The 27,500-nt window shown below is 37.9% G+C and overlaps 1 protein-coding gene and 1 long non-coding RNA gene across 3 annotated transcripts in view; both read left to right on the forward strand.

Annotated features, from left to right (window-relative positions):
- Positions 1-321: 321 nt before the first annotated feature.
- Positions 322-6,924, forward strand: LOC122335188. Its single transcript, XR_006248933.1, has 4 exons — positions 322-3,158; positions 4,910-5,140; positions 5,844-5,939; positions 6,039-6,924. It is a non-coding gene; the product is annotated as an uncharacterized LOC122335188 (long non-coding RNA).
- A 2,198-nt stretch (positions 6,925-9,122) lies between these two features.
- Positions 9,123-27,500, forward strand: part of rapgef5a (Rap guanine nucleotide exchange factor (GEF) 5a) — a 61,320-nt gene continuing 42,942 nt past the window's right edge. Inside the window, exons 1-5 of one of the 2 annotated variants that reach the window (XM_043233006.1) lie at positions 9,123-9,462; positions 16,517-16,570; positions 18,966-19,072; positions 22,689-22,810; positions 23,704-23,866. In XM_043233006.1, coding sequence (XP_043088941.1) covers positions 9,298-9,462; positions 16,517-16,570; positions 18,966-19,072; positions 22,689-22,810; positions 23,704-23,866 — 611 coding nt within the window. In that variant the 5' untranslated portion in view covers positions 9,123-9,297. The remainder of the gene's footprint in view (positions 9,463-16,516; positions 16,571-18,965; positions 19,073-22,688; positions 22,811-23,703; positions 23,867-27,500) is intronic. The other variant, XM_043233007.1, reaches the window with a different exon arrangement.

The raw sequence follows: 27,500 nt of genomic DNA on the forward strand, positions 1-27,500 counted from the left end.
GTTTATAATTCGTACGTCAAAACGATTTTTTTCAGTGCATGACGTGAAGTTTCATTAATGCATTTTTATCTTTTTGCTTATTTTTGATCCTCTCAAAGCTTAGTGACAATGATCGATACGAGTTTTGACACTTTTAATGATTTTTAGTGTTGTTTTTTTGGCGTGACATCCCAATGGACACACTGTTGTAAGAAGAATAACTGAACCGCACATTTTAAAATGATACCAATTTCACTATTCATTGATTGGCTAATATTTCGTACGCATGCACGCTCAACAAATACTGATGCGCAGCTCTTTCAGGTTCCAGCTAATGTAAATGCATGCTAATTACTGGTAATTGCCAGCAGTTCCTGTACAGTACGGTTGCGTTCATCGCGTACTCTGCCATTGGGCTGTTTCTTTCCGTCTCTGGCTCAAGCCGCAGTGGGTGGAGATAGACGAGAAATGGCAGTTCTGCAGGGTTTCTTCTGCCAGGCCATGGTTCATTTCTGCAGCGCGAAGCTTTCTGGTGAAGAGGCCTTTACCAGAAACCGCTTTCAAGGTGTGATCGTGATCCTGAAGAGATAGCGTACGGTTCTTTGCCTTTATTCCACGAAAGTGGGGGTCATTAACGGATAAGCTGGTGAAAGTGTTTTTCTGAGAAGTCCTATCAGTATCTTAAATCTTTCTCACGACCTTACGTTTTATATCCAGTTGCATAAAGCATCGGAGCGGATCTAGATGTAGTGGTTTTGCTCATATTTTCAAGCTCTCATAAATATACTAGCTTAGCGTGAACTTTTTTTTTAGTGCCGGTTTGTTGCCCTTCACCAGTAAAACCAAACTGGTTTACCAAGGCGGTCTTTGTGGTGAAGATAAGGTTTAGGTTTTGATGGTTTAGAGGCTTGAGTACCGGTTTATTTCAATCCTTTCGAAGTCGGCACAAGCTATAAGTTTTATCTTAAAATGCTTTTCACAGAAATGCGTTGTGAAACTACAGATGTGCAGATATTTTCACATTTATGCTAAGGCCTTTTTTCCGCAGAAATGAAGCGCGATTGTGTGGGTGTTTTTAGCTTTTTGGTTTCTGAAACTGGGTTTTTTTAATTTCTGCCGATCACTGTCGACAGCGAATGTAACTGAAGGCGAGAGTGCAACGCAAGCGCCACAAACGGCACTGTTGAGGGGAAAAATAAACCAAAGCGAAAAGTGAATCAGACCCCAACAACAGATTCTTAAACTGAGCAACTTTAGATTCTCCCCCTTGAGCAAACGCCGACGTCTTTTTGCGCAAAACTCGATCCATGACTAGTCAGAGAAACGTGGTTTGCGTAAAAGAGGCTGCTGTGTGTGTATGAAGAGCAGGCCCCGAGCTTTTTAGAAAAACGTAAAGTTTTGCTGAGCTAAGCGTTTTTTCCCCTCAGTGAAATCTCTCACGTCATTCTCTCTTTGAAACGATGACGTGAAGACGTTTATTGCAGCATGCGTCTTCGATACGACGGGGTAGAAGGAATAGTTGGGCGAAGCGGCTGAAAGGATGCTATATTGTATGCTTGATGAATCAGACGTTTAGTATAGAAACATACTGTAAAAATTTTTATGATAATTTCCTGCCAAGAGGCATTACAGACATTTCCATTACCTCTAAAATGCAACGCTAAATAAAAATCAATAGGGAAATTCCTTCATGTTAATACAGTCCATTGTATGCGTTTTTTACGGCGTCCGTTTAACCAAAACTGCCTTGAAAATGCGCATTGCGCTCTAAACGCCTACGATTTACATTTTTTGTAGAACAAACTAGAAATCGGTTGAAAGTTTTACAATTGAAAATAGCTGAGCGAACCAGCGGTTAAGGTCTGTCCCGCAAATTGACTAAATGCTGTGTTAAAACGACCACGAATGTATTAAAACGTTCAATTTTATATCTCGCTTTAAGTTAATAGCTTAGAACGGCGAGCAAGGCAGAAAGAGCGGGAGTTTCCATAGTTTCAGAAAAGAAGTCGCGCCAGCCGAGGGGGTAACCATAGCAACAGCAGACCAACCGTTGAGCGCCAGCCGTTGGGATCAGTGTCTGCCAGGTAAACAGAACTAGTCTTTATTTATACTTTTATCAGGTAAGTCTGTGAATTGTACTACTTTTTGTGTAAAAAGTATTCAGAGTTAAGATTAAGATCGCGTTTAAGTTCACTTTGGACGCGAAAAGACGACCAAACGATCACAAAGGTCTAATCGCTAATCACGAAGGCCAGCTTTTGGGAAAATACACGATCTCTGCCAAATTTTTTGCCAAATATTTGTGCCAAACTGAGGGAGATTTTCTGGTTTTGGTGGTTTCCCCTCAAATCCGTCGGTGGAGAACATTTGGAGGACTCTCCGTTCTCGAAACAGCTGCCGGGTAATTAATTGACTTTCAAATTAAATTGACCGCAATAATTCTTTCGTTCTCTTTGTCACGTGACCACACAAGTTCCTGTATAGCGTGAATTATGGCGGAATTATGGTTTTTCACACAGAATAGGATCCTGTTTGTTTGAACAGGTCTCTCGAATAAGAGTAAAACAACCACAAGATGGCAGTGAAACACTTTTTGTTTTCTTTTCATGTTTTATCATACTTATTATCGCCCAATATTAAGTTGATGTTAGCCGCATGAACAACAACAAAAAAAAAAGATTATGGATACCAGCAACTGTTTGATTACCGACATTCTTCAAAACAGTTTTGTGCTGAACAGCAGAAAGAAACTCACACAGTTTGTAGCAACACAAATGCTTTTTGGGTGAACTGTCCCTTTAAACCTGTTCAATCAGCTTGAAGCCCAACTCTGAAATCTGATTGGTTGATAGCAGTGCTTCACCAAGGCAGATGCTGTTCGCAGGAGAATGTTTCCTTGGGTTAGAAGCAAGCCTCCTCTGCCCTTTTTTTTGGAGGTTGTGTTCTGTTAGAGAGCCATGGGCGCTCTTCAATATTTAATCAAGGGTGTGTTTGAAGATGTGTCTGTGTGTGAGAGCAGTAACTGGAGAGGAGAAGGTTTAAGATGAAAGACTTCCTTCACTCTCTTTTCTCACTTTCACCTGCACCAGACGTCCTTCTTTTATCTCGGGACACCCGCCGTCCGTCCGCTGACCGTCTGAGGCATGTTTCGATGGAAACGCAAGCGCTTTTTCAATCCGGTAAGCTCTAATGTGATTGGCTGACTTTGCAGAGCTTTCAAGAAAGCTCAGAGTGTTTTCTCCAGTCTGTCTGGAAAAGTTATGTTTACTTGTTTTGAAGCAGTTAGCAAGATACAGAACTGTGTGTGTGTGTGTGTGTGTGTGTTTTGGTTATATGTACATATGGGTGATTCCTATATGATACACATGTAGTTTTACAGTCACAGTTTCGTTAAATGTCTTTTTAATTTTACAATAAGTTATTTTAAATTTACAATAAGATACATATTCAAAGTTTATTTATATATATATATATATATATATATATATATATATATATATATATATATATATATATATTTTAAAAAAATACAAAATAAATTATATATATATATATATATATATATATATATATATATATATATATATATATATATATATATAAATGGATAATAAATATAGTGCATATTTTTTAAAAAATAACTGAACTTTGAAAAAACTATTTATATAGTAAAATATACAATTTGTTCTGTTAAATAATAATACTATTTTTCCTTATAAATATGCAGCCAACATTACAATGTTTTCTTTTTCATGAAATATATTTTTACATTTTTAAAAATAAGTGAATTCAGAATTTCCTGATTTAACAAAAATGCAATTCCTTACGCAATTTCAGGAGACATATAACAAAATAATATTCTCCAGTGTTGAATATAAGTTTTGTTAAACTAATCACATGTTCATTTTCTTTGATGAATGGTTGTTTTGCTAAAAGCAATAAAATGGTATCTGGAATATCATAGACAAATGATGGATTAAATACATAAATAAATATATTTTTTAAATTTGAATAAAATGATAATTTAAAAAAACACGAGCCAAAATTTTATTCACAATAGTTGTAGTTTTATGCAAAAAAAAAATTCTAATGTGACGCCTGCTACATGTTTTAATATAGTTTGGGTGGAGCATCTCTTCTTCTTTTCAGAATAGTTTGAAGACATCTGACTTTCTGGAGGTTGGTCCCATTCTTATAGGTTTCCAGCTGCTGGAGAGTTTGTGGTCGCCAAATGTTCTCTACAGGTGAAAGATCTGGACGCTAGACCTTCTGTTGTAATAGCTGATTGTCCTCCTGAAATAGACGTCATCTGGAGGGGAGCATATGTTGCTTTATGTACCTTTCAGTATTCATAGTGTCTTGCTCTCATACACCCCCATACCATCAGAGAGGCTGCTTGGAGAATTGGTCAAATCTGGATATAAAACGCTTTTTCACTTTGAAACATGGCCTATAGGAGCACATTTACATATGGCTTCCTTTGTTGACATCTGCAGGTGCATCCAAGAAAGGTTTTTGGTCTTGTTCGTTATGCACAGAGATTTTTTTTTCCGGTCTTTTCTCGCTCTCCTTCACAGATTGGAGTCTTTACTTCTGAGAGATTCCGCCTCTCTAAGACACCGCTTTTATAGCTAATCATGTTACGAAGCTCATGTCAGTTAGCTTAATTATCTGCTAGATGTTCTCCCAGCTGATGCCTTGCTTTTTCAGCCCTTTGTTTCCCTCGTGCCAACTTTTTTGAGACCTGCAGCAGGCGTCAAATTTGAAATGAGCAGATAAAAGTGTAACATTTCTCCATTTAAACATTTACGTCCACATTAAAATATATGTGTTTACTTATTCATGTTCAAAATGTTAAACTAACGTTCTTTTCCAGGTCTGTTTGTCAGCTCATAACCTCCAGGTTTCTGTTTACTGCGGTGTTTTACAGCTTGGTTCCTGTCCGCTGGGACCTGAGGCGGCGTCACACACTTCATCAGATCACATGACATCAACGCTGAGAGGAAAGGGCTGCTGTGTGAATACTTCTACGCAGGGATTAACAGAAAATTCACAGAGTATTTTTAATCATGATAAGCCTTTCTAAGAATAGACTCAGCGGAACGTCACAACAGACACAGAAAAAAACAGACGCATCTCTCACAAATACATTCATCATCAGGTGAGTATTTGGTTTTCATTTGTGTACCACAAACATATATATATAGTATAGTATAGTATATAGTATATAGTATAGACATGTTCAAATATGCTTTCATATATTTAATATAAACAATATATTTAGTTTTCATTAAATTTTTTTTAAATTGTAGTTTTCATTTTAATAGGTTTTATCATTTTATGTTTTTTATTAGTTTTAAATTTGTATATATATATATATATTTATTTATTTTTTTATTTTTCGTATATTTAATATAGTGATACAACCTTTTAATATTAACAATATATACAGTTTTCGTTTTAATTTTTAAAATTATAGTTACATTTATTTTCAGTTTTCATTTCATTATGTTTTATTATTTTATGTTTTTTGTTTTTAAATTTTCAGTTTTTATTTAAAATTTTTAGCATTTCTGTTATCTTTTTATTTATACATTTTCAGTTTTTATTTTAATCTTAACATTTCTTAGAAATGTTTTGCCTTTCATTTATAATTATATCTTTTTTTAGTATTTTTGTATTGTTATATTTTAATAATACAATTTTTGTTTAGATTTTTCTTGTAGTTTTATAATTTTTATATTTTTCAGTTTTCTATTTAATTATAAAGTTTTAGTCATTTTATGTATTTTGTCATTTTTATTCGTTTCTTTTTATATCCATATATTTATTATATATTTTTATTTTATTTTTCTGTTTTTAAGTTAAAAACTTGCAAGTGGATTGGGGAAAAACCGTCAACATGAGAAGGCTTTTTGACCTGGACATGAATGATGATGTTCAACCTCCACATATCAATGGTAACGCTTCTTAGAGGATATTTATTCCTTCCCCTTCAAGATCCTTTATATTCCAGATGATCAGAGAGTTAATCTCTTTCTCTCTCTCTCTCTCTGCAGGTCCTCGAGACTCAACACCTGCTTCCCTCTGTGTTCTTCATGTCATCCAACACCACGGCGTTACACCTGAAATTAGAGCACACACAGACACACCCACAACACACACACACACACACACACACCAGCCCCAGTCAACTCCACCGGGACGAGCCGCTAGGTACCTCTAACACACACACACACACACACACGCCCGTGTCCTCCAGGCATGTGCTCCATTCAGCCGTGTAGAGGTGATCTTTCATTTTGACAGATCATCAGCTTTTCTTTCATGGAGATGTGGAGATACTGGTTAGCCGAGCACGACCGTTCGCTTTTTACATCTTCATACAGCGGGAAGCGGGCCTCGGCTCCCATCAGCTCACGGATGGCGAGCGCTTCGCTTTGCTGAGGTTTAAGCTTCGTGGCACCGTTTCTATCCCATCGTGCATCTGTGACGCCTGCCAACCTGTTAATGCATAGCAACCGCAGGCATCCGTCTTTAAACACACGCCAGAGCACCCGAACAATCAGCGTCCGATCACAGACCTGCTTCTGACCTCGCGACTGACAGAAATCTAGCTAGAACTGGAAAACGCTCGATGTGTTTCGTATGGGATGGAGGATGACCCGCCGCAGCCTGATCAGGGCTTTAACGGCGTACCATCCCAAGAAGCAGATCAAACCAGTTCTATTGATTTCACACGGATTAGTCCCTGTCAGAGTCAAATAAGACCGGAGTTTTGGTGCAAAGTTGATGTTTATTCAAACATAAAATTAATTCATTGATCATTTAGATGTGACTGGATTTTTACTAATTACAGAAAAAATGTGTGTTTACATATCTATACACTGTGTTTCTATAACAAGTAAAAAATTTCAAGAGTAAATGTATATAATATATAATATTATTATGATATTATATTACTATATTTTTTATAATAATACTAAATATTCTATCGATATAAAATTAATGAAATATAAATAATTTTATTTTTCATATAAAATTCTATTTTCTGCATAAATGTATTTACTTATTTAAAATATGTGGCTGGAATTTTACAAACTACATGTGTGTAAAAAAAAAAAAATAATAATATTTTTGGATGAAATTGTTTTGGCCTAAAAATAAAATGTATGAAATATGTCTAGAAATAATACAATATTATTTATAATAATCATAATAATAAATTCCATATAAAGTAATATTTTGTGCTGAAACTGTTTTAGGTTCTATCTTTATGTTAAAAATATTTTATATAGGTTAACCTTCTATTTCAAGATCAGAAACAATACAAATGAAATGAAATTCTCCATGATTGTGAAGTTGTGTGTGTAGAGAAAGCCGGTCAATAAGAGGTTAAACAAGTCTGTGTGTTTCATTGATCTGGACCAGCTGGGAAAAATCGTTTTCGACTCGACCGTGTCTCTCAGAGAACACAGGGTAAGAACAATACAAAATGGGCTGTTTTGGGCCACCGAATCAGAAAAATGCAGCACAAAATAATAATTACAGTCACACACCAATAAAGTTCCAGATATGAGCAAAGGAGCGATGAAAGATGAGCCATCTTTGTGTTTATCAGCAGATACCTTTTGTATTTGGCTTATTCATGAATATTCACGCTACTGTTTGGTTTTTGTTTATGCTAAATGAAATACACAACAGATCTTTTCACTTGGAAAAAGACTGATGCATGAATTATTTTTCTCGTTTTTTGTAACTTGTAGCTCATTAGTCTGTATTATTTACAATTACCATTACATGAAAACAGTGAACTCTGGAGGGATTTCGATGTAAAATGCAAGTACAGGGTTAAGTTGAGCCTAAAATGAAAATCCTGTCATTAATTACTCAACCTCATGTAGTTCCAAACCTGTAAGACTAGTTAAGATATTCTTTATTAAATCAGAGAGCTATCTGAGCCTCCATAGACAGCAGTACAGCTGAAATAATCCCACAGTAAACACATGGGTCAAACAAACCGTGAGACAGAGGCTCAACAAAGAAAACAAAAATAACTATTTGCGATGGGGAAATGCTGAGATCTGCAAAATAGCATCATTAGTTATGAAAACGTTTGATCTCTGCCATCAAGTAAAATGGCCCATTTATGACCTCTTGAGGCTATATGTGCAATTTTAATTTCTTAACTATATACCGAACACAGATATCCACATATCTGTCTAGATGTTCGTTTTATGTTCATAAAAGTATCGTTTAAACTGCAAATGAGGAATTTTGTCATGTAGCCTAATTTGGAGGAGATTTAATACAATTTCCAGGAGGCTCATCCACTCAGTCCTTGTTACTAGACTATATAGTTCGTCATTTCCCTCAGAAGTTAGCTAATAAAATAACTGGCAACCTCCGTCCTGCTAGTGAAATGATTCCTATGCGATGTGCGATTTTCAGCCTTCTGCAAGTTTTGTTTTAGATACAAAACCAGTCTCAAGTAGCTTCTACCCGATTTCATGAACGTGCGTATAAATAGTACGCCAGATATAAAACCAAAACTCGTGGTATTTATACGTAAAAAATGCCTGTGTCGTGTATATGATGCTCGACGGGTATGATTGTGGTTGTGGGATAGACGCGTGTCACATGCACGCAAAAACTGCGTATTATACGCAAACACGCGCGGGTCATATATACGTGCATATGACACGCATCTATCCCACAGTCATACCCGTCGAGTATCATATACACGACAAAGTCCATTTTTGCGCGTAAATACCACGAGTTTTGGTTTTATATATGGCATACCATCTATACGCATTGTATGGGTCACGAGGATAAAGACTGTGTTCCGTGAAAACATTGAGTACATTTCCTACCGTAAATATAAATCATTAGTAACATGCATTGCTAACAACTTAATTTGGATAACTTTAAAGGAGATTTTCCTCAATATTGATTTATTTGTAATTTTTTGGCACCCTCAGATTGCAGATTTTCAAATAATTGTGAAAGAAACCTTAGCCTCCATCAGCGGAGAGTTTATTTATTCAGCTTTCAGATAATGTATAAATATCGGTTTTAAAATGACGACTGTTTTTCCGGTCACATTTAGCCAGCAGAGGTGTGTGTGAGCGCTGAACGTGTATCTGTGCGAGTGTGTGTGAGTGTGTGTGTGTGTGTGTGTGTGATCGCTGGGTGGAGCACCAGTGTACGGCAGGTCTCGTCTCTCATTGCGGCGGCTGGAGATCCATCGAGCGGCGGCGGAATGTCGCTCCGCTGTCGGTGTGCGTGAAGAGCAGGTGGAGGAAGAGGAGGAGGAGGATGATGATGATGGAGGAATCCGACAGCATCCCCTGCACCGCGGAGGACGGACTCCTGTCGAGCTGGAGATGGAACAGAACCGCCAGGGATCAGGTCCAAATCAAGCAGAAGATCCGAGATCTGCCCGGATTATTAAAGCACGGACTGAACCTGCGCAAAAAGAGCGTGAGTTACCGACATATGCGTGTTTCGTGATCGGTACACCACCCACATCCACCATCGCCGTGGATGCGCACGAACAACCCGACGGCACGACTGATGCGCGCTGTCAACGCGTTAATGCGCTATTCCAAATGTCATTGATTATGAAGGAGAGGCTGTGATGTTTTTTTAAGTCGTGGTATCTAAGGCAACAGAGATCCACACGCACACACACACACACGGTCAGGTACACAAACACACCCTCACACACACACACACACACACACACACACACCTGCTGTAACTTCCCAACATGAAAATAGAAAATGTTCTGCGGTTCTTATTTGCTGGATTTGATTAATATTCTTTGCGATATTGCGCCCTTATACAAGTTACCATGGCAACCATAGTTTCAGCCAAAGTACCGATGCATCAGTTTTGTAGCTGCTGTTCAAAGATGAATTAAAATGGGGCGCTTTCGCAATATCCCTGTTATTTTTGTACAATTCCGTTTTCACATCGGTGCCGATTTACCACACTAAAGCGCAGAGACTGGCTACCACAGTTCATTTTGTAATGGCTGAATGACGTTTTTTAAAGCCTGAACAAGTCAGTGACGGCGTTTACTAAATTTAGGCTACTGTGGTTTTCGGACGTACCTTAAATTGTGGTATTTGGAGACTTTCATGGAGTAAAACGGCTTATATATAGGCTACGTATGGTACGAATATTGTTCGCCAGCTTTTGTTATTTTACAAAAAATAATGAACATGACATCACGAGTGCAAAGGTTGTAAATGGAGAGTGTAAATATATGCTATTGAAAAGCAGTGCTCATTAGGCGTCTCATACCATGATTGAACCGTGGTACCGTCACAGTAGGTTTTTTGTTGACTGTATGGAAAGAGCTGATATATATTCTGTTTATGCACTTGTGGTGTGACAGAGGGGCTATTCAGTGCTTCACAGGCTTGAAGAGTGTGTGTAGTGGTGTATAAGGCCTGATTAATGGTGAGGATGAGAGGAAATCCACAGTGATCAATGAAGACTTCTGTAACTCTTGAGTTTTTATTCAGCAACTTCTGTTGTCTATAGACGTTCAGGCATTAACCTCGCTTCGGGGTTCTTCGGGGTTTCATTTCTTTGTCTCTGATGTGTCGCTCGAGATGTCTCTTTCACCGCGAGGGTTCTTACGGCTTCGAACAGAATGTTTGGTTCAGGCTCATTTGACTCGATTCGTCCGCCCCGGGGTGATTGGAGAATTAAAAAATGAAAGCCTCATTAGTACTAAATGAGAAACAAATATTACACTCGTGACATTTGTTTCCTCGTGTGCTGAAATGACAGCGACTACCGGAGCATGTGTTTATCGGGTTCTGCCGCTGTAAAACACAACTGCATTTTAAAAAAGCAGGCTTTAACAGCTGATGCTGTAGGAGAACCTTTTAGTCCCGTTTTTCAGTCCCAGTACTTCCAAAAGAGAATGCTTTTCTGTAATCTTATGCACTGAAAACCAGACAATTGTTGTCGACGGTAAAGCAATTAAGTTATTATCGTTAGTAAATTTACATAATAGTTCACCCAAGATTGAACACTTGCTGAAATTCTCAGCAATTTATGAATGTTCAGATTTACATCAGTGTCTCAGCAATGCAGTGAATGGGTGCCGTCGGAAAGAGAGCCCAAACAGCTGATAAAAACATCACAGTAATCCACGCCACTCCAGACCAGAGGTGAATGTCTGAAGAAGTTATGGATGAATCTTTTACAAATGCATAGACTTTAATGATGGTCTGGAGTGCTGTGGATTATTGTTTTTATCAGCAGTTTGGACTCTCATTCTGACGGCACCCATTCACTGCTGAACAAGTGACGCAATTAATGCTTTAATTTTGCTGTTTTTATGCACACTCAACCTCTTAAGGTTTACGGCGTTTGAGAATCTTCTTTACGCTCCGTTGATGCTTTATGAGAGTAATTTAATGTCATATACTGCTGTTCTCACCTTTCTAGATAAGAACGCGAAGCAAACCGTTATTTTTAAGAGCATGCGCTCTCTGTCCATGCAACGAGATCCCTGAGCTCAAAGGAAACATTTTCTCACAGACAGCTATAACCCTAAACGAGGAGTTTCTCAGATGTTTCTCCAGAAGAAAAATACCTCGATATCTCAATATGTAGTTTAAATCGAATGTTCAAATGAACTAATATTAGCTGTGTTACACTAGGTCTTGGGGGAAACAGCTAAGACTACGCTGATTCCTAAATGAGAAGTCTAGCGCGCCGTGAAAGAGTCACCTCTGAGCAATACGCTTTTCCTCTGAGAGCGCTGGGATTGTTCTCAGATGGGCCGACAGACGCTCGTCTCTGGAAGAGCGTTTCAAAGGAAGCGTGTGCTGATGTGACGTCTCATATGGAATTCACTGCAATTCTCTGATGGAGAAGCTGCACTTAATGACACAGTCCTCATGCTGCTAAGTGGATGTGTGTGTGTGTGTGTGTGTGAGCGCCTGTGGATGTAATGAAATCTTAACGAGAAAGACAAGGCTTGTTTGATGTCTCCATCTTGCCGTGCACTCATCCAGAGCGACAGATTTATCCGCAAGCCATGCAAGAGAGAGGTGCGTGAGTGTGTGTGTGTGTGTGTGTGTGTGAGTGTGTGTGACCGCTCTAATCTGAGTGTAATCCATTTCTGACACATAATGACACACGGACTCCGGAGCAGTGTGTACTACATAGTGAACCAGGATGCTTTCTGCGCATTCTGTTCTCTTTCCCTCTCTTCATCTTACTCATCTTCTGTACCGTTTCCTCTACACTCCCTCTTTCGTGCATTTGTAAATCATTTCCCTCATCTCTCTCTTAAAGGAGATTGAAATGTTGATTCTGAGTGCAGGTGAATAAAAGTGTTTGTAGGGGTTTTTTTAATGCAACTGTCAGGCGAAACTACAATTTTACAGAAAATGTGTGCTTTTTGCCAATGCATATTTCTCCAACACAACCCTGGCATGCTGTGAGTGGTTGTCGGGATGTTGCTAGGGGGCTTTGAGGGGTTGCTAGGGAGTTTCCCTGTGTTTTTTTTGAGTGTTCTGGATAGTTGCTAGTGTGGTGCAGGCTGGTTACTGGGGTGTTACTGGTGGTTGCTAAGGAGCTTCTGTTTGGTTACTTGGGTGTTGTTAAGTGGTTGCTAGGGGGCACTGGGGGATTGTTTTGTTGTTTCCCTGTGTTTTTAGTTCTTAGTTTTCTGGATAGTTATTAGGTGGTGGATCTGTTTTTGGGGTGGGATGCTGACAAGGCATTTATTTATATAACGCATTTCAGTATTCAGGGTTCTTCTGGATGGTTGCTAGGGTGTTGCTAGCCAATGGGGGGGTGTTTGCTGGCAAAGCAAGATTATTTATACATCTCATTTCGCTCATTTCATACTGTATCATGATATAATATTACTCACCATGATTTGGTAATATTGTCCACCCCTACTGACAAACAAGTATGTTTTTATAGTAATTTTTAATAATTTGTGGGCATCTAAAGGATGGTTGCTAGGTGGTAACTGGGGTGTTCTGCGTGGTTGTTAAGGTATTGCTAGGTGGTTCTATGCAGCTGCTCGGTCGTTACCTGAAAATCTAAGTAACATCACGCCTCTTCACATTTTTAAATATAAAAATAATCATTCATGTCTTTGGCACAAATGGTTATGAGTTATGCACGGTACTTGAACGCTTAAGGTAAGAGGTTTTTCAAATGACATTGAGAAAAAAGGGTCTTTTTGTGATTTATGAGCCAGGAATGATGAGCGAGGTGATTTCATCGAAGGATTTTAGCTATGCATGAAGGACGAGAATGTTTTTTTTATTATCTAAAAAGCCTTTTCCACCTCATGCATTTGCTTATCTGTGGCCTGTCTGCTCCAGTTCCCATCCGACCCAAACAGAGTTCAGCTCCAGCAAATCAATACAGTAAATCTGAAACGCACGCCGTCTTCAGAGCCCAGTCAAAACAAAGCCCCTGGAGAGATTCGTCTGCAGAGAGACGAGCGCTTGCTGATAGCGCTCTGTCTGCGGATACCTGCGGGTCAGCCACGGAGAGCGGCCCGCAGAAAACCACAGATACCATCATCGCAGGAATTTCAAACAGTGGTCGTGTCGAATGAATTCTTCTCTATTGTTCAGAGGTTTTTGATGATAAACATGATAACAGAATAGTAATGTCGGTTGTAAGCCATTTTTATCTCCCTGATTTGAGGGTTTGCGAAACCCGTTTGGCAATATTCATTAGTGGTTTGTTTAGATATAGAAACCGCTGAACTGAACAAATCTCAAACGCCGTGTGTTGACGTTAAGTGCCTATGTCTTGAGAAGAGACGTGCTGTCTTAAGCGCTTTTTGCTTTTTGTGCACTAATCTAATTTGAATGCTTTTTGAGATGTATTTATTCAGGAAACTCATTGGATTGTCCTTGTTCAGTGGCTTTAAATTGGTCTTTATTGGTTTACATTGTTTTGAAGCATTAAATTTAAGTTTACAGTATATTGCTAATAGGCTCTATTGGTAAACTGTGTTTTAGGCCCTTTTAATTTGGACCAGAAATAAACCACCAAAAACAATCACCTGTTGCACCTTAGCAACCGCCTAGTAATGCCCTAACAACCAAACAGGACACTCTAGCAATGACTTAGCAATGCCCTAACAATCACACACTGTAGAACATGTTAGCAACCACTTTTAATGGCCTAGCCACACCTTAGCAACCACCTAGCAATTTACTCTAACTATGCCCTAGCAACCATCTAGCAGTTTCAGATCTTAGCAACCACATATAATGGTCCAGCGACCAACTAGAACACTCTAGAACTGTCTAATATTTACATTAATATTTACAACACCTTAGTAACCACAAATACTGGCCTAGCAAACTCCTAGAAAACTCTAGCAATGCCCTAGCAACCACATAGAACACCTTAGTTACCACATATATTGGTCTAGCAACCTTCTAGAACAGTATAGCAACACCCTAGCGACCACCTTGAACACCCTGTGACCTAATGCCCTAGCAACTGTCTAATATTTGCACAGAACACCATAGTAACTGCATATATTGGCCTATTAGTCTGTTAGAACACTTTAGCTATGCTCAAGTAACCACATAGAACACCTTAGTAACACCATATATTGGCCTAGCAACCTCCTAAAACATTTTAGCAACACCCTAGACACCAACTAGAACACTATGTGATATTTACATAGAACACCTTAGTAACCGCACATATTGGCCTATTAATCTGTTAGAACACTTTAGCAATGCCCTTAGTAGAACACCTTAGTAACTGGCCTAGCAATCTCCTAGAACACTCTAGCAATGCCCTAGTAACCACATTGAACACTTCAGTAACACCATATATTGGCCTAGCAACCTCGTAAAACATTTTAGCAACACCCTAGTGATCAACAAGAACACCATGTGCCCTAATTCCCTAGCAACTGTCTAATATTTGCATAGAACACCTTAGTAACCATACTGACCAAACACCCTAGCAACACCGTAGCAACCACATGTATCGGCTGTTCTTTTTGGAACTCTAAATGTTGTGTGAATGACATCAGTTATAGTAAAACTATAATTTAATGTTTCTATTGTTGCTCATAGATGTGAGATTGAGCCGATTAGCTGAAAGTGCACAATCTGAGTGACGCAGACTGCCCACTGAGCAAAAATGACTGTATTCAAATGTATTAAATGATAAAATACACATATGTAATGAACAATAATGCAATCTGAAATATGGCTTGTATACTCTGTTGTGCTGTCGTATAATAGTAGAATGGAGACACATAGTTAGACGTGAGGAGAATAAGACATATAGAGGAGTGAATGTGGGTCGCTCCACACAGAGAAAACTCCTTCTGATCAAAGTTATGATCATTATAATGAGCATCGGTGTCTTTGCTCCAGTTCTGTCCTGTGATCCGGCTCTGAGAGTTTGTCCAAATCAAACCTAACAAGCCTTCTTTCTTACAGAGCGTCATTTTAGAGAGCTCTGACACCATCTTCACGACTGCGCCTGTTTAATATGAACTTATGTCATGCTGAGAGACTTACTAAGTAGAAGTGAAGTGTTATTAAGTCCCTCATGTCACAGACTCTGCCAGCAAAGTTTTGTTAGCCGTTAGTTTAAGCATCAATGAATAAAAGTACCATGATGTTTCTCTAGCTTAGTGTTATTTTAGTATTTTAGTCTTGGTAACTGTGTCATCTGTCGTTTTTATTTATTTTTAATATATATATATATATATATATTTTAGATTTAACATTTTTGTGTTATGTGTCTTTGACATTTTTCTAATTTTGTAAAAATATTTCTATTGTTTATTTTATGTTTTTAATGTGTTTTTGTCATTCATTTGAGATTTCTGTTCTTTATCTTTATATATATATTATCTTGATATAATTATAATTTTAATAATTGCCTAATCTGTCGTTTTCAGTTCTTTATTTTTTCTATTTTTGCTTTTATTTTTCGTATTTGTAGTTTTAATAAGACTTTTTATTTAGCATTTCTTATTTTTATGTTTCAAATGTTTTATTTTAGTAATTGTGTTTTGTGCTTTGTACGTTTTTATACATTTATTTCTATTTTAAATCTTAGTTTAGTTAGTAAATATGCTATGCGCTTATCAGTTTAATTAGCGCACATGAAGCGTCGTACTGGAGTAATCCTTTAAGCATAATCTTTATAGTACATGAATATGGAAGTCATTTAGTACCATAGCATATTAAAATACTCCACACAGGTTTGACCCCATTCACCTTTCAAAGCGCAGTCGGTGTTTGCCACATGGTTTGCATGCTGTATCAGTGCGACACGTGGAAATCACACACGAAGGAAGTGTTGCTTCTCCGGACACATCCAGCAGTCAGTAATCATGACATCCAGAAACATGCCACTGTCGAGATTAGCTCACCAAAACGACATTTCCATGTCAAGGTCGCACCGGCGCGTTCTGTGCAGCGGCTTTCAGCTGCGTGTGAAGGTTGTGATGTTCACGTGTGTGCTCTGGTTTGTCTCTTTGTGATTGCAGCAGTCACCGGACACCATCCCAGGACCCAGCACGGGCGTCACACCCAAACCCAAGGTAAGAGAGCGTAACCTAACCCTGAATATCACCAAGCTCTAAAATATACCACACTGTGCTTAAAAAACATTCAGGTTTAGTTATGTGTGTACACACACACACACACACACACACACACACACACACACACACATATATATATATATATATATATATATATATATAAATAAGGCAAGGCAAGTTTATTTATATAGCACATTTCATACACAATGGGAGGAAATAAAATAATTACAAGATTTAAATAACAATAACAGAAATTAAAATAAAATAAAAACACTGATTTAAGATAAATTGAATTTAAAGCAAAAGAGATTGAATAAAAAATAAAAAATTAATTATTTAAAAAAATTAAAATAAAATACATTTATAGAAATTTTGCATTTAATTTATTTTAAATTCTTTTATTTTATTAATTTGAGATATATCTGGCTAGCTAGCTGTATTTTTATACTATTTATAAAAATATATAAATAAATACATTTTTATTATTTATTTATTCTTTACATGTGTTATCATTTACGCTCTAGTTTTATTAATTTCAGTACGTCCGCTTATTTTATTTTAGCTTTATTGCCAAGGAAGCACTCCTGACTTTCACTTCCACTGTTTTCATCCAATATTTACAGTTAAATTTCGATCAATGAAAGCGGTCTTCAACAGTTTTCAGTTTTAGTTAACAATAACACCGCGGCTGAGAACTCGGTGAGGATCATCTGATCAATACATTCTCTCTTGCTCTCGTGATGCTGCTGGTGTTAATCAGTGAATCTCTGAAGCTCTTTTAATCCGTGCATGAGCTCTGCTAAACGCTCGCGCTAGCGGCTAATCGCCCGTGAGTTCTGCTGATGGGCCGCGTGCGCACGAGAACCAAATCAAACACGCCGGGAACCTCCGAAGGCTCTTCTGTTTCGTAGATCCGCCCATAATGTTGAATATAGTTCATTATCGCTGACTAGAGATTATGATCGTTATCTGTCTTATTCTTTCAGTGACCCCAGAATTTATTACAGCAATAAGCCACGATTCAATCTGAGCACATAAACCCGGCCAGAACGTTTGATTCGTTTAACGTAGAGTTTCGACCAATGAGATCCCCCTGTGCTTTCCCAAGCGACGCCATATAAATAGAATCTCAGCAACATTTTAATCCTTTTATTTATTTTTATAGAGTATAGAGTATAAAGTAGAGCGATAGGGATGTATAATGACGAGAATGACTAATTTGTTATTAAATGCTGTAATCAATTCCACGATAAACTCTAGAAAGTAAGTGTTAAAACAGAAAATATGGATGTGATTTTATTCAAAGGTGGGTTTCCGTAATCGAGTTGAGGCGAAACTAATCTACTGTTTTAGTAAAATGAATTATAATAAACAGAATCGACAAAGAGCCGATGTGTTAAGCCTAATGAACCACATGTTTTTTTTTTAATTCAGTTCAGCTGATCCAGTCAGGATTTGAGTTTAGCTCAGAGCCGCGTGGCCGACCGGGGTCGTGACCTCTGACCTCCTGAAGGTGTCGCCATGGCTTTTAACGCTCTCATTGAAGTTAATCAATACTGCTTTCGAGTTGATCAGAGACCATCGATCAAAGCGAGACAGATGGAGGAGAGCTTCAGGAGGAAACGCTGTAGTACTGAATAGATATGCAAACACACACACACACACACACACACACACACACTTTGCATATGTAGGTCAAGCGCGTGTGTTGTACTTATAATCAGGTTCAAACACCAGCATGTTTGTTTTTCTGTCGTGACTTTCTGTCGATTGTTTTTATTAGTGCCATCAAAAGTTTTTTGACATATGTGTGTGTACTCTATATTTATTTTGTGTATACAAACACATACATGCAATATATATATATATATTGATATAATATTATCAATATTAAAATATTTGCATATATTTACATGGATGTATGTATATATTATACACACATATGTAAGCAAACTTTTATTTTGGATGCACTCATTCACGATTAATCGTTTGATGGCATTGTTGTTGTTTTTTTAAATGATCTATTATATTTATTAAGACATTATTTATGTTCACGAAGCTGTTTTTCCACTGGTTTCTCATTCAAACAAATATATTGCTAAAAGACGTCTGTTCTTTCATTTCTCAATTGTAATTTATTTGTTCTCCTTAGATTTCTCAGGACAAGTAAAAATTGACACAAAAGACTATAAAACGGAGGATTTCTTGAGACAAGAGTTTAGTTTTTTTAACTTAAGCCCAGGTTTGAGAGATGTCTTCTGCATCTCTAGAGGAGACTAATGAGAGATGAATGTTATTCTCATTAAAAACATCTCACAAGCCTCTTCAGTGCTCAACGTGCTCTTCATATTTACGGTCAGATCTACGCTGAGATGATCTTTGTGTCCCACAGACATGTTCCCAGAGTTTTCCCTGCGCTGGACGAGCTCTGAGAAACGCCTTTCTGTCTCATGGACCGTATCCAGCGAAAGACAAGATCCACCTCGCCAGGATCATCAGGTCAGAGAGCTCTAGCAGTGAGAGTTAATTAAAGACGTTTATAATGTGATTATATTCCCCTGCGAACCCTGAAAAGTTAAAGCATCCACAAAAATATTGTGCAACGCAACTGTTTCGAACATTTATAATAAATAAGTGTTTCTTAAATCAGTGTATTATTATGATGAAGACACCGAAGGCTGGAAATACAGCGCTGCATCACAAGAATAAATTACATTTTAACGTACATTCAATAGAAAACAGCTGTTTTAAACAGTAAAAATATTTCACAATTTTGTAGTTTAAATGAAATGCATTCATACATTCATTCAGACACCTAACGCATGTTTGTTGTCTAGAAAAGCGGGAATAAATCTTAAGAACACAATTAGATAATACCAACTTGGTCCTGCTCGTGTCCTGCACCTGCTAGCAAAAAGATATCAGAGGTGATTGTACTGTGGTTGAGTGATATAATTCTTGTGACGTTGCTATCGCAGGATCAATGTTAAAGTGTGTGTGTGTGTGTGTGTGTGACTCGCCAGCTGTCCGTTATCTCTGCGATGATTGGCCGATGTCCAGACCTCCCTCTGATTGGATAAAAGCGTCCCGTCAGAAGGTGGAGTGTGAACGTGCGACAGAGCTTTACATGCTTTAACGAAAGCACTCGAGGAAAACGAGCGTCTTAATGACTTTCAAATGCAAATCAGAGGCAGCGTGTTAATGTCACACGGCGGATCGTATTAAAGCAGACGCAGTGACAGTGTTACAACGATTTCAACGCTTTTACAGCTTTTTAACCGCATTCCTGAATTCTTCATTAGCGGATGTTATTCTAAATAAAGTGCGTTTAGCATATTCTTCTTTTCGTCGAAATATAGAGCGTGTTTCACGATTCAATCCAATCCAGCCTTTCATTTGGAAATATATCACATTAAATGGGCTGCAAAGAGTTTTATGTTCATAATGCAGCAGCGTTCTGTGCTTAAAAACACAAATATTTAATTATGGCATCCATTAAATTGCAATGAACAAGGTTTTTCCCGCCTTTAGCAAAACTGCAGGCTGTTTATGCATGTCAGTGAACTCTATTGTTGGATTTCTACTCCGCTGAGAAAACTGATTTATTCTGTTGATTCCCCGAAAAGCTTTTTAATCGAGTTGTAGTTTGAGGGAAATGCATTTTAAATATGTTAATTAGTGTCTGTTTTAAATTTTAATAACTCATTTACGGTTTTCGCCATTAAAAGGGAGAAAGAAGCTGACATGCCATTAAAAAAACACAATTATTTGATCTTTATTGGATGTTGCATGGTGTTCAGTTCAGCTAATAATGCTTTGTAGTATGCATTTTATTTGATTAAAAATGCAGTAAAATTGTGAAATATTATTGCAATTTAGTCTAGCTGTTTGCTATGTGAATATCTGTTAAACTGTAATTCATTTCTGTGAAACGCAGCTGTATTTTCTGCATCATTACTCCAGTCTTCAGTGTCAGAAATCATACTAATACGTATAATAATTTTCTGCTTGAGAAACATTATTGATTATTATTATTAATGTTGAAAACATTTTTGTGCAAACTGTGATGCGTTTTATTTTTCCGGATTCACAGATAAATAGAAAGAAAAAAAATACCCAGCTTTTATTTGAAATATGAATTTTTTGTCTTTATTGTCTTAATGTTGATCAGTTTAACATCCTTCTTGAACAAAAGCACTAACCTCAATGAACCCTGTGTGTGTGCTCGCACGTGTGTGTGTGTGTGTGTGTGTGTGCTCGAATGTGTGTGACCCCGTGTGTCTGTGTGCTTGTATGTGTGTCTGTCGTGTGAGTGCGCACGTGTGTGTGTGTGTGTGTATATGTGTTGCATGTGTGTCTGTGTGTGTGTGTGTCTGTGTGTGTCTGGTGTTTGAGTGTGTGTGTGTGTGTGTGTTGCATGTGTGTCTGTGTGTGTGTGTTGTGTGTGTGTCTGTGTGTGTCTGGTGTTTGAGTGTGTGTATATGTGTGTTGCATGTGTGTCTGTGTGTGTTTGAGTGTGTGTGTGTGTCTGTGTGTGTTTGAGTGTGTGTGTGTGTGTGTGTGTTTGTGTGTCTGGTGTGTTTGAGCGTGTGTGTGTGTATATGTGTGTTGCATGTGTGTCTGTGTGTGTTTGAGTGTGTGTGTGTGTGTGTGTGTGTCTGTGTGTATGTGTGTTGCTTGTGTGTCTGTGTGTGTTTGTGTGTCTGTGTGTTTGAGCGTGTGTGTGTGTGTCTGGTGTTTGAGTGTGTGTGTGTGTATATGTGTGTTGCATGTGTGTCTGTGTGTGTTTGAGTGTGTGTATATGTGTTGCATGTGTGTCTGTGTGTGTGTGTGTTGTGTGTGTGTCTGTGTGTGTCTGGTGTTTGAGTGTGTGTATATGTGTGTTGCATGTGTGTTTGTGTGTTTGAGTGTGTGTGTGTGTCTGTGTGTGTTTGTGTGTCTGGTGTGTTTGAGCGTGTGTGTGTGTATATGTGTGTTGCATGTGTGTCTGTGTGTGTTTGAGTGTGTGTGTGTGTGTGTGTGTGTGTGTGTGTGTGTGTGTGTTGCTTGTGTGTCTGTGTGTGTTTGTGTGTCTGGTGTGTTTGAGCGTGTGTGTGTGTGTCTGGTGTTTGAGTGTGTGTGTGTGTATATGTGTGTTGCATGTGTGTCTGTGTGTGTTTGAGTGTGTGTATATGTGTTGCATGTGTGTCTGTGTGTGTGTGTGCCTGGTGTTTGAGTGTGTGTGTGTGTGTGTGTTGCATGTGTGTCTGTGTGTGTGTGTTGTGTGTGTGTCTGTGTGTGTCTGGTGTTTGAGTGTGTGTATATGTGTGTTGCATGTGTGTCTGTGTGTGTTTGAGTGTGTGTGTGTGTCTGTGTGTGTTTGTGTGTCTGGTGTGTTTGAGCGTGTGTGTGTGTATATGTGTGTTGCATGTGTGTCTGTGTGTGTTTGAGTGTGTGTGTGTGTGTGTGTGTGTGTCTGTGTGTATGTGTGTTGCTTGTGTGTCTGTGTGTGTTTGTGTGTCTGGTGTGTTTGAGCGTGTGTGTGTGTGTCTGGTGTTTGAGTGTGTGTGTGTGTATATGTGTGTTGCATGTGTGTCTGTGTGTGTTTGAGTGTGTGTATATGTGTTGCATGTGTGTCTGTGTGTGTGTGTGCCTGGTGTTTGAGTGTGTGTGTGTGTGTGTGTTGCATGTGTGTCTGTGTGTGTGTGTTGTGTGTGTGTCTGTGTGTGTCTGGTGTTTGAGTGTGTGTGTGTGTGTATATGTGTGTTGCATGTGTGTCTGTGTGTGTTTGAGTGTGTGTGTGTTGCTTGTGTGTCTGTGCGTGTTTGTGTGTCTGGTGTGTTTGAGCGTGTGTGTGTGTGTGTGTGTGTGTGTGCGCACCTGGTATTTATCAAGCAGATGTCCCCACAAGGATAGGAATAGCAGTAAATTTTGACCTTGTGGGGATATTTTTTAGGTCCCCACGAGGAAACAAGCTTACAAAACATACAGAATAAACATTTTTGACAATCTAAAAATGTCATTAGTTTCCTGTAAGAGGTCGGTTTAGGTATAGAATAATAACACATATAGTCTGTACAGTATAAAAACACCTATGGAGAGTCCCATTGAAACGTGTGTGTGTGTGTGTGTGCAGGAGGAGTTATGTCGGCGTGGAGCTGGTCCAGTGGCTCCTGGAGCAGTGTGTGTCGGTTCAGTGCAGGTTAATGGCGTCTCGTGTCTGGCAGGTTCTGCTGGAGCTCGGAATACTGCACTCAGGTTTATAACACTTAATAATTAGTTTAATATTTAATTCAACATTTCCTGCTTTCATTTTCATTTTGGCTAAAGTTTTAGTAATTGTTTAAAATATTTTCTTTTTCTTTTAAATATATAATTTCTTTTAAATTTTCTTTTTTTAAATATATTTTTCATTTATTAGTTTTATAACTACTGGAAAAGAAGCCCTCAAACCGAACAGATAATTTTTTATGTGATGTCAAACCTGTGATAAACTCTTATATTAATCACATGTGGTAGATGGAATGGGATAAATGTCAAGAAAATAAGTGAAATCCTAGTGTTAGAATTTCTTTTATGGCCATGTAGTTTTTAAAAGGTGTTTTTTGGGTCAAATAATATTTTTATCGGACTGAACTGTTTTTAATGTAAATACACAATGGTTTTATTCAAAGCTGTGTCTAACTGATTTATCACCTGAATGTATTTTTATCTTGTGTACCGAAATGTTACCTTTGCAACTAACTTAAAATAAGTTTATTTTTGGGGGGGATTTTATTTAAAATAATTTTCAATGTTTTAGGAAAACACACACTCTGCATGTTTGTAATGCAATATTTCCTTCCCGCCTTTTTTTTTTTTTTTTTTTGAATATTGTATGCAGTATAGAAGTGTAGCGTACCGCACAGAATACTGTATAGTGTGAAGAATCAGCTGTGTGTGTATAATTGAGCTGTTCACTCATGATGTACATTTGTAGGCCAACCCGGGAGGCACCATTACTGTGGGATCCCTCTGGAATTTCTAATGGGTTTTTAGGAAACCATTTCGCCGATTCCCATATAAAAATGCCAATTCTCTAGGGTCACGAAACGCTCTGTGTCCCGTCCTATGTGTGTCGTGTCTGAAAGCGCTCTCTGTCGTCCCCTCAGTCGACCAGCGGCTGGTGTTTGAAGACTCCAACACGTACTATCAGTTCTCGTTCGAGGAGTGCGACGCTCAGGGCTGTGAGTTTCGTAACGAGGAGGAATGGCAGAACGGCGTCCGTCTTCTGTTGCAGCTCGTGCCCTACGTCCAGTTCAGGGTCGTCAGCCCGTGAGTACCGCGCAAACATTCATTTTACATGCACGCATTGAGAGCGGGGGGCGTGAAAACTTTTGAACAGAATGATTTGTGATCTTATTTCATCTAATTATCGCATTCTTTCATTCAGTACTGCCCTTCGGACGATACAGAAGGTGCTTACATGTTTCCCAGGAGACTTTCCCCTGATCTTTAAATTCAAAAGTTTTCACGCCCCGGCTCTTAACGCATGTCTTTTCTTTTCTTCTGGAGCATCATTGAGCGTTTGATCCGTCTGTAATAGTTGCATATGAGTCCCTCAAGTGTCCTCAGTGTGAAAAGATGCATCAAAATCATACAGTCGTTGTTGGAATAGGTTCCAATGCACAAAAGTGCTGGAAAACCCAAAGAAATTGTGGGAGCTGAAGGAGTTTTCTGAAGAACAAGCAGTTTAAGTGTTCAGGACAAACAAGGGACTCATGAACAACTGAACAAAACACACAGGCAACAGCATTAAGAATCCAGGGGATGTAAACTCTTGAATGGGGTTGTTTTTATAAATGCAACTATTATTTTCTTTTGTGTGCAATATGCTTTGTGCGAAATATCTTATTTAGGTCAGTACTGCATACATAATAACGTGCATTTTGTATGATAGCTCATTCTGCAGATCGTGTAAGGTGTGTGTAGACTTCAGCTGTATACACACACACACACACACACACACACACACACACACACATATATATATATGAGTGTGTTGTATGTATGCAGTATATACGATTCATTCATCTGTTTGATTTGAATGCAGCAGGAAAGCGATTGTTCTCATGACCTTTTGGTTTGGTTTTCCCTGTTAATCCTGTTAAACCACAAATCATCCTCCTGGAAGAAGGAAATGAGTGTGTGTTTGTTTTGTGTGAGTGTGTTCGGCATTGTGCACGTGAGCTTTAGATAGTTTTTTATTATATAGATGCGCAATCATAAAGTCTCAAAAAAAGCTTTGATCTTTCTCTTCATCTGTGAGCCCTGACAAATAAATGCGCCCTCATCAAATATTAATCAGCAAAAATGTTTTCAACATTGATAATAATTAAAAATGTTTCTCGAGCAGTATATTATTATGATTTCTGAGGGATCATGTGACGCTGAAGGCTGGAGTAGTGATGCTGAAAATACAGAAATGAATTCATACTAAAAACAGCTATTTTAAATCGCAATACTATTTCGAAATGTTACAGTTTTTCTGAATCCGATTAAATAAATGCAGCCTTGGTGAAGAAAAGAGACATTTCTGTAGTACTGTCACATTTACTATATCGCTTAAAATATCCAAGAAATATCTCCAGAAAATGTGCAAAAAAACAACGGAGGTGTTTTCTCCCTTTTCAGCTCAATTATATGAAACTTGCATGTTTTGCAGCCGTTCACGACCTGATTCCAGAGACTCATTTGTGGGTCACCGGACTGGATTGAACTAAACTGTGAGCGGGTGAAAGCGCTTGATGAGATTGAGAAGGCAGTGTCTGAGATTGGATTGAGCGAGGCTGTTTTGGTAGAGAGATGAAATGTGAGCGGACAGTTGATGTCATTTTCAGGAAGGTGAACACGGCAGCAGTTTTTCCCCTCTCTGACAGAATTGGAAGTGACAGGGTTTGTTCGTTCTCCGACCCCAATCAGCCCGACTGCTCCTTCTCTCCCTTCACAGAAATCAGATCAAACCAAAGAGTTTGGATTTTCAGTTGCATGCGATGAGCTGGAAACACTGGATGATGCTGCGGAGAACATCAACGTCTTTATAATGCGCTGCATGCAGAAAAAAACCCAAACGGTTCCGTTCGTAAACGTTTTTTTATTATTTGAGACGTCCTGGTGGAGTATGCGTTGCTTCAGACAGACGTTGATGATTGAGGGCGGCGTTTGTTGGTGATCTTTGTCTATCAGAATGAAAAAAATGCTTTTGAGTGGTTAGTTTAGGGGTTTAGGGCCGCTGAAGGACTGGTTAAGGCGGGTTATGGGCAGAACAACTCTGTAGAAGCAGTTTGATATCCACATTGTAGTGAAAATGTCGAGCACAAAACCTGCAGAATAAAATAAATACATAAATGTCATGTAATGCAATAACAGGAAAATAAAGAAAATAATTCGTGATTTCCTTAAAATATTTTATATATAACTAATTTTTATTTTTTGTTATTAACGTGTTGATTTATTTTCATATTTATTAATTCCCACAATTTTTATTTCCATATTACAAATAAATAAAAAAATAATTAAATCAAGTCTGAAATATAAAGTTTAGAAGAATAAACATAAGCTTAAAGTTAAAAAAAAGGTAAATTAACAAAATATAGTAAAGTAACTAATAAAGGTAAAAAAGGAATATTTATTTATTAGTACACTTTTTTTTATATATATATATATATGCTGTTATTCTTAATATATTTATGTTAATTATGCATTTTTTTATTGCCGCATGTATTTATTTCTATCAAATGAACAAGCATAACCAATAGAGTTAGAACTAATAAATAAATACAGTAAAAGGAAAACAAGAATACAAAATAAAATATTAGTTTTAAGTTATTTGTTCCTTTATTTATGTTCTTATGACATCACAATCATTTATTTTATATTTGTATTTTTCTGTTTTTATTATTTTTATATTTACGTTCTTGCATGTATTGCAAACAACATACGAATAAATCAAAATATTTAAAAAGTATGTAAAAAAATGTAATAAAAATTTAAACGCAGCTAAAATTAAAACAAATAAAATACAGAAAATGATGAAAGAAAAAGGTAGTGAAACGAGTAGTATCTGTTTATTATTTATTGGTGGTGTGTGCAGGTTTTCTGTTGTGTGGAGGTGATTGTGAACTGAAACCCCTGGAGCTACGGGAGTGACGCTTTTAGCCAGGATTGTTTGGATACTGCTTCGCTTTCAGCCACCTACACACACACACACACACACACACACACACACACACACACCACGCTGCACGCCTCATTTGCATGTTATTTGAATTTTATCTTCAGCTCTGTGAAACTAGTAATGCTTCTGTGTGCAGAATGAGCGTGCATTTGCGTATGTGTGTGCGCTCACGTCTACATTTGCCTGCCCGTGTGTGTGTGTGTGTGTGTGTGTTTGCATGCGTGCATGTGAGAGTGTGTGAATCGCAATCTCGTGCAATCGTGGCTGATTCGTTTAGAAGCCGCCGCCGTTGCGAATCACTTCATCCGTGGTGTCTGGAGGAGAGAGATGCTGTGATGAATGGAGAAGAAGAGAGAAACTTTGGCCCACTTTGAGACTGTATTTGTCCTGGATTATAACAGCTCTCAGGCCTTTATTCTGCTCGCGCTGAGCTTCATACCTGAAAAATCTTACAAACAAGAAGATAAAATCCCCAGGGAATCATACAAACTTTAAAGATTTTTTTTTTTTTGGTGCTTTAAAGAATCGAACAAACACACACACGTTTTTATCAAATCACACACTGAAATATTTTTTTATTTTGTATATTTTTCATTAGAAAAACTATTTCTTAAAAAATATTTTGCTAATAGTATTATTATTATAATTATATTGTTTTTTGCTAGAAATTGTATACAATAAATAGTTTAAAAAATTGTGTTTGGAGTTAATTAAAGCACCACAATATAATAA

Source organism: Puntigrus tetrazona, unplaced genomic scaffold (genome assembly GCF_018831695.1).
Source record: "Puntigrus tetrazona isolate hp1 unplaced genomic scaffold, ASM1883169v1 S000000746, whole genome shotgun sequence".
Classification (NCBI taxonomy): domain Eukaryota; kingdom Metazoa; phylum Chordata; class Actinopteri; order Cypriniformes; family Cyprinidae; genus Puntigrus; species Puntigrus tetrazona.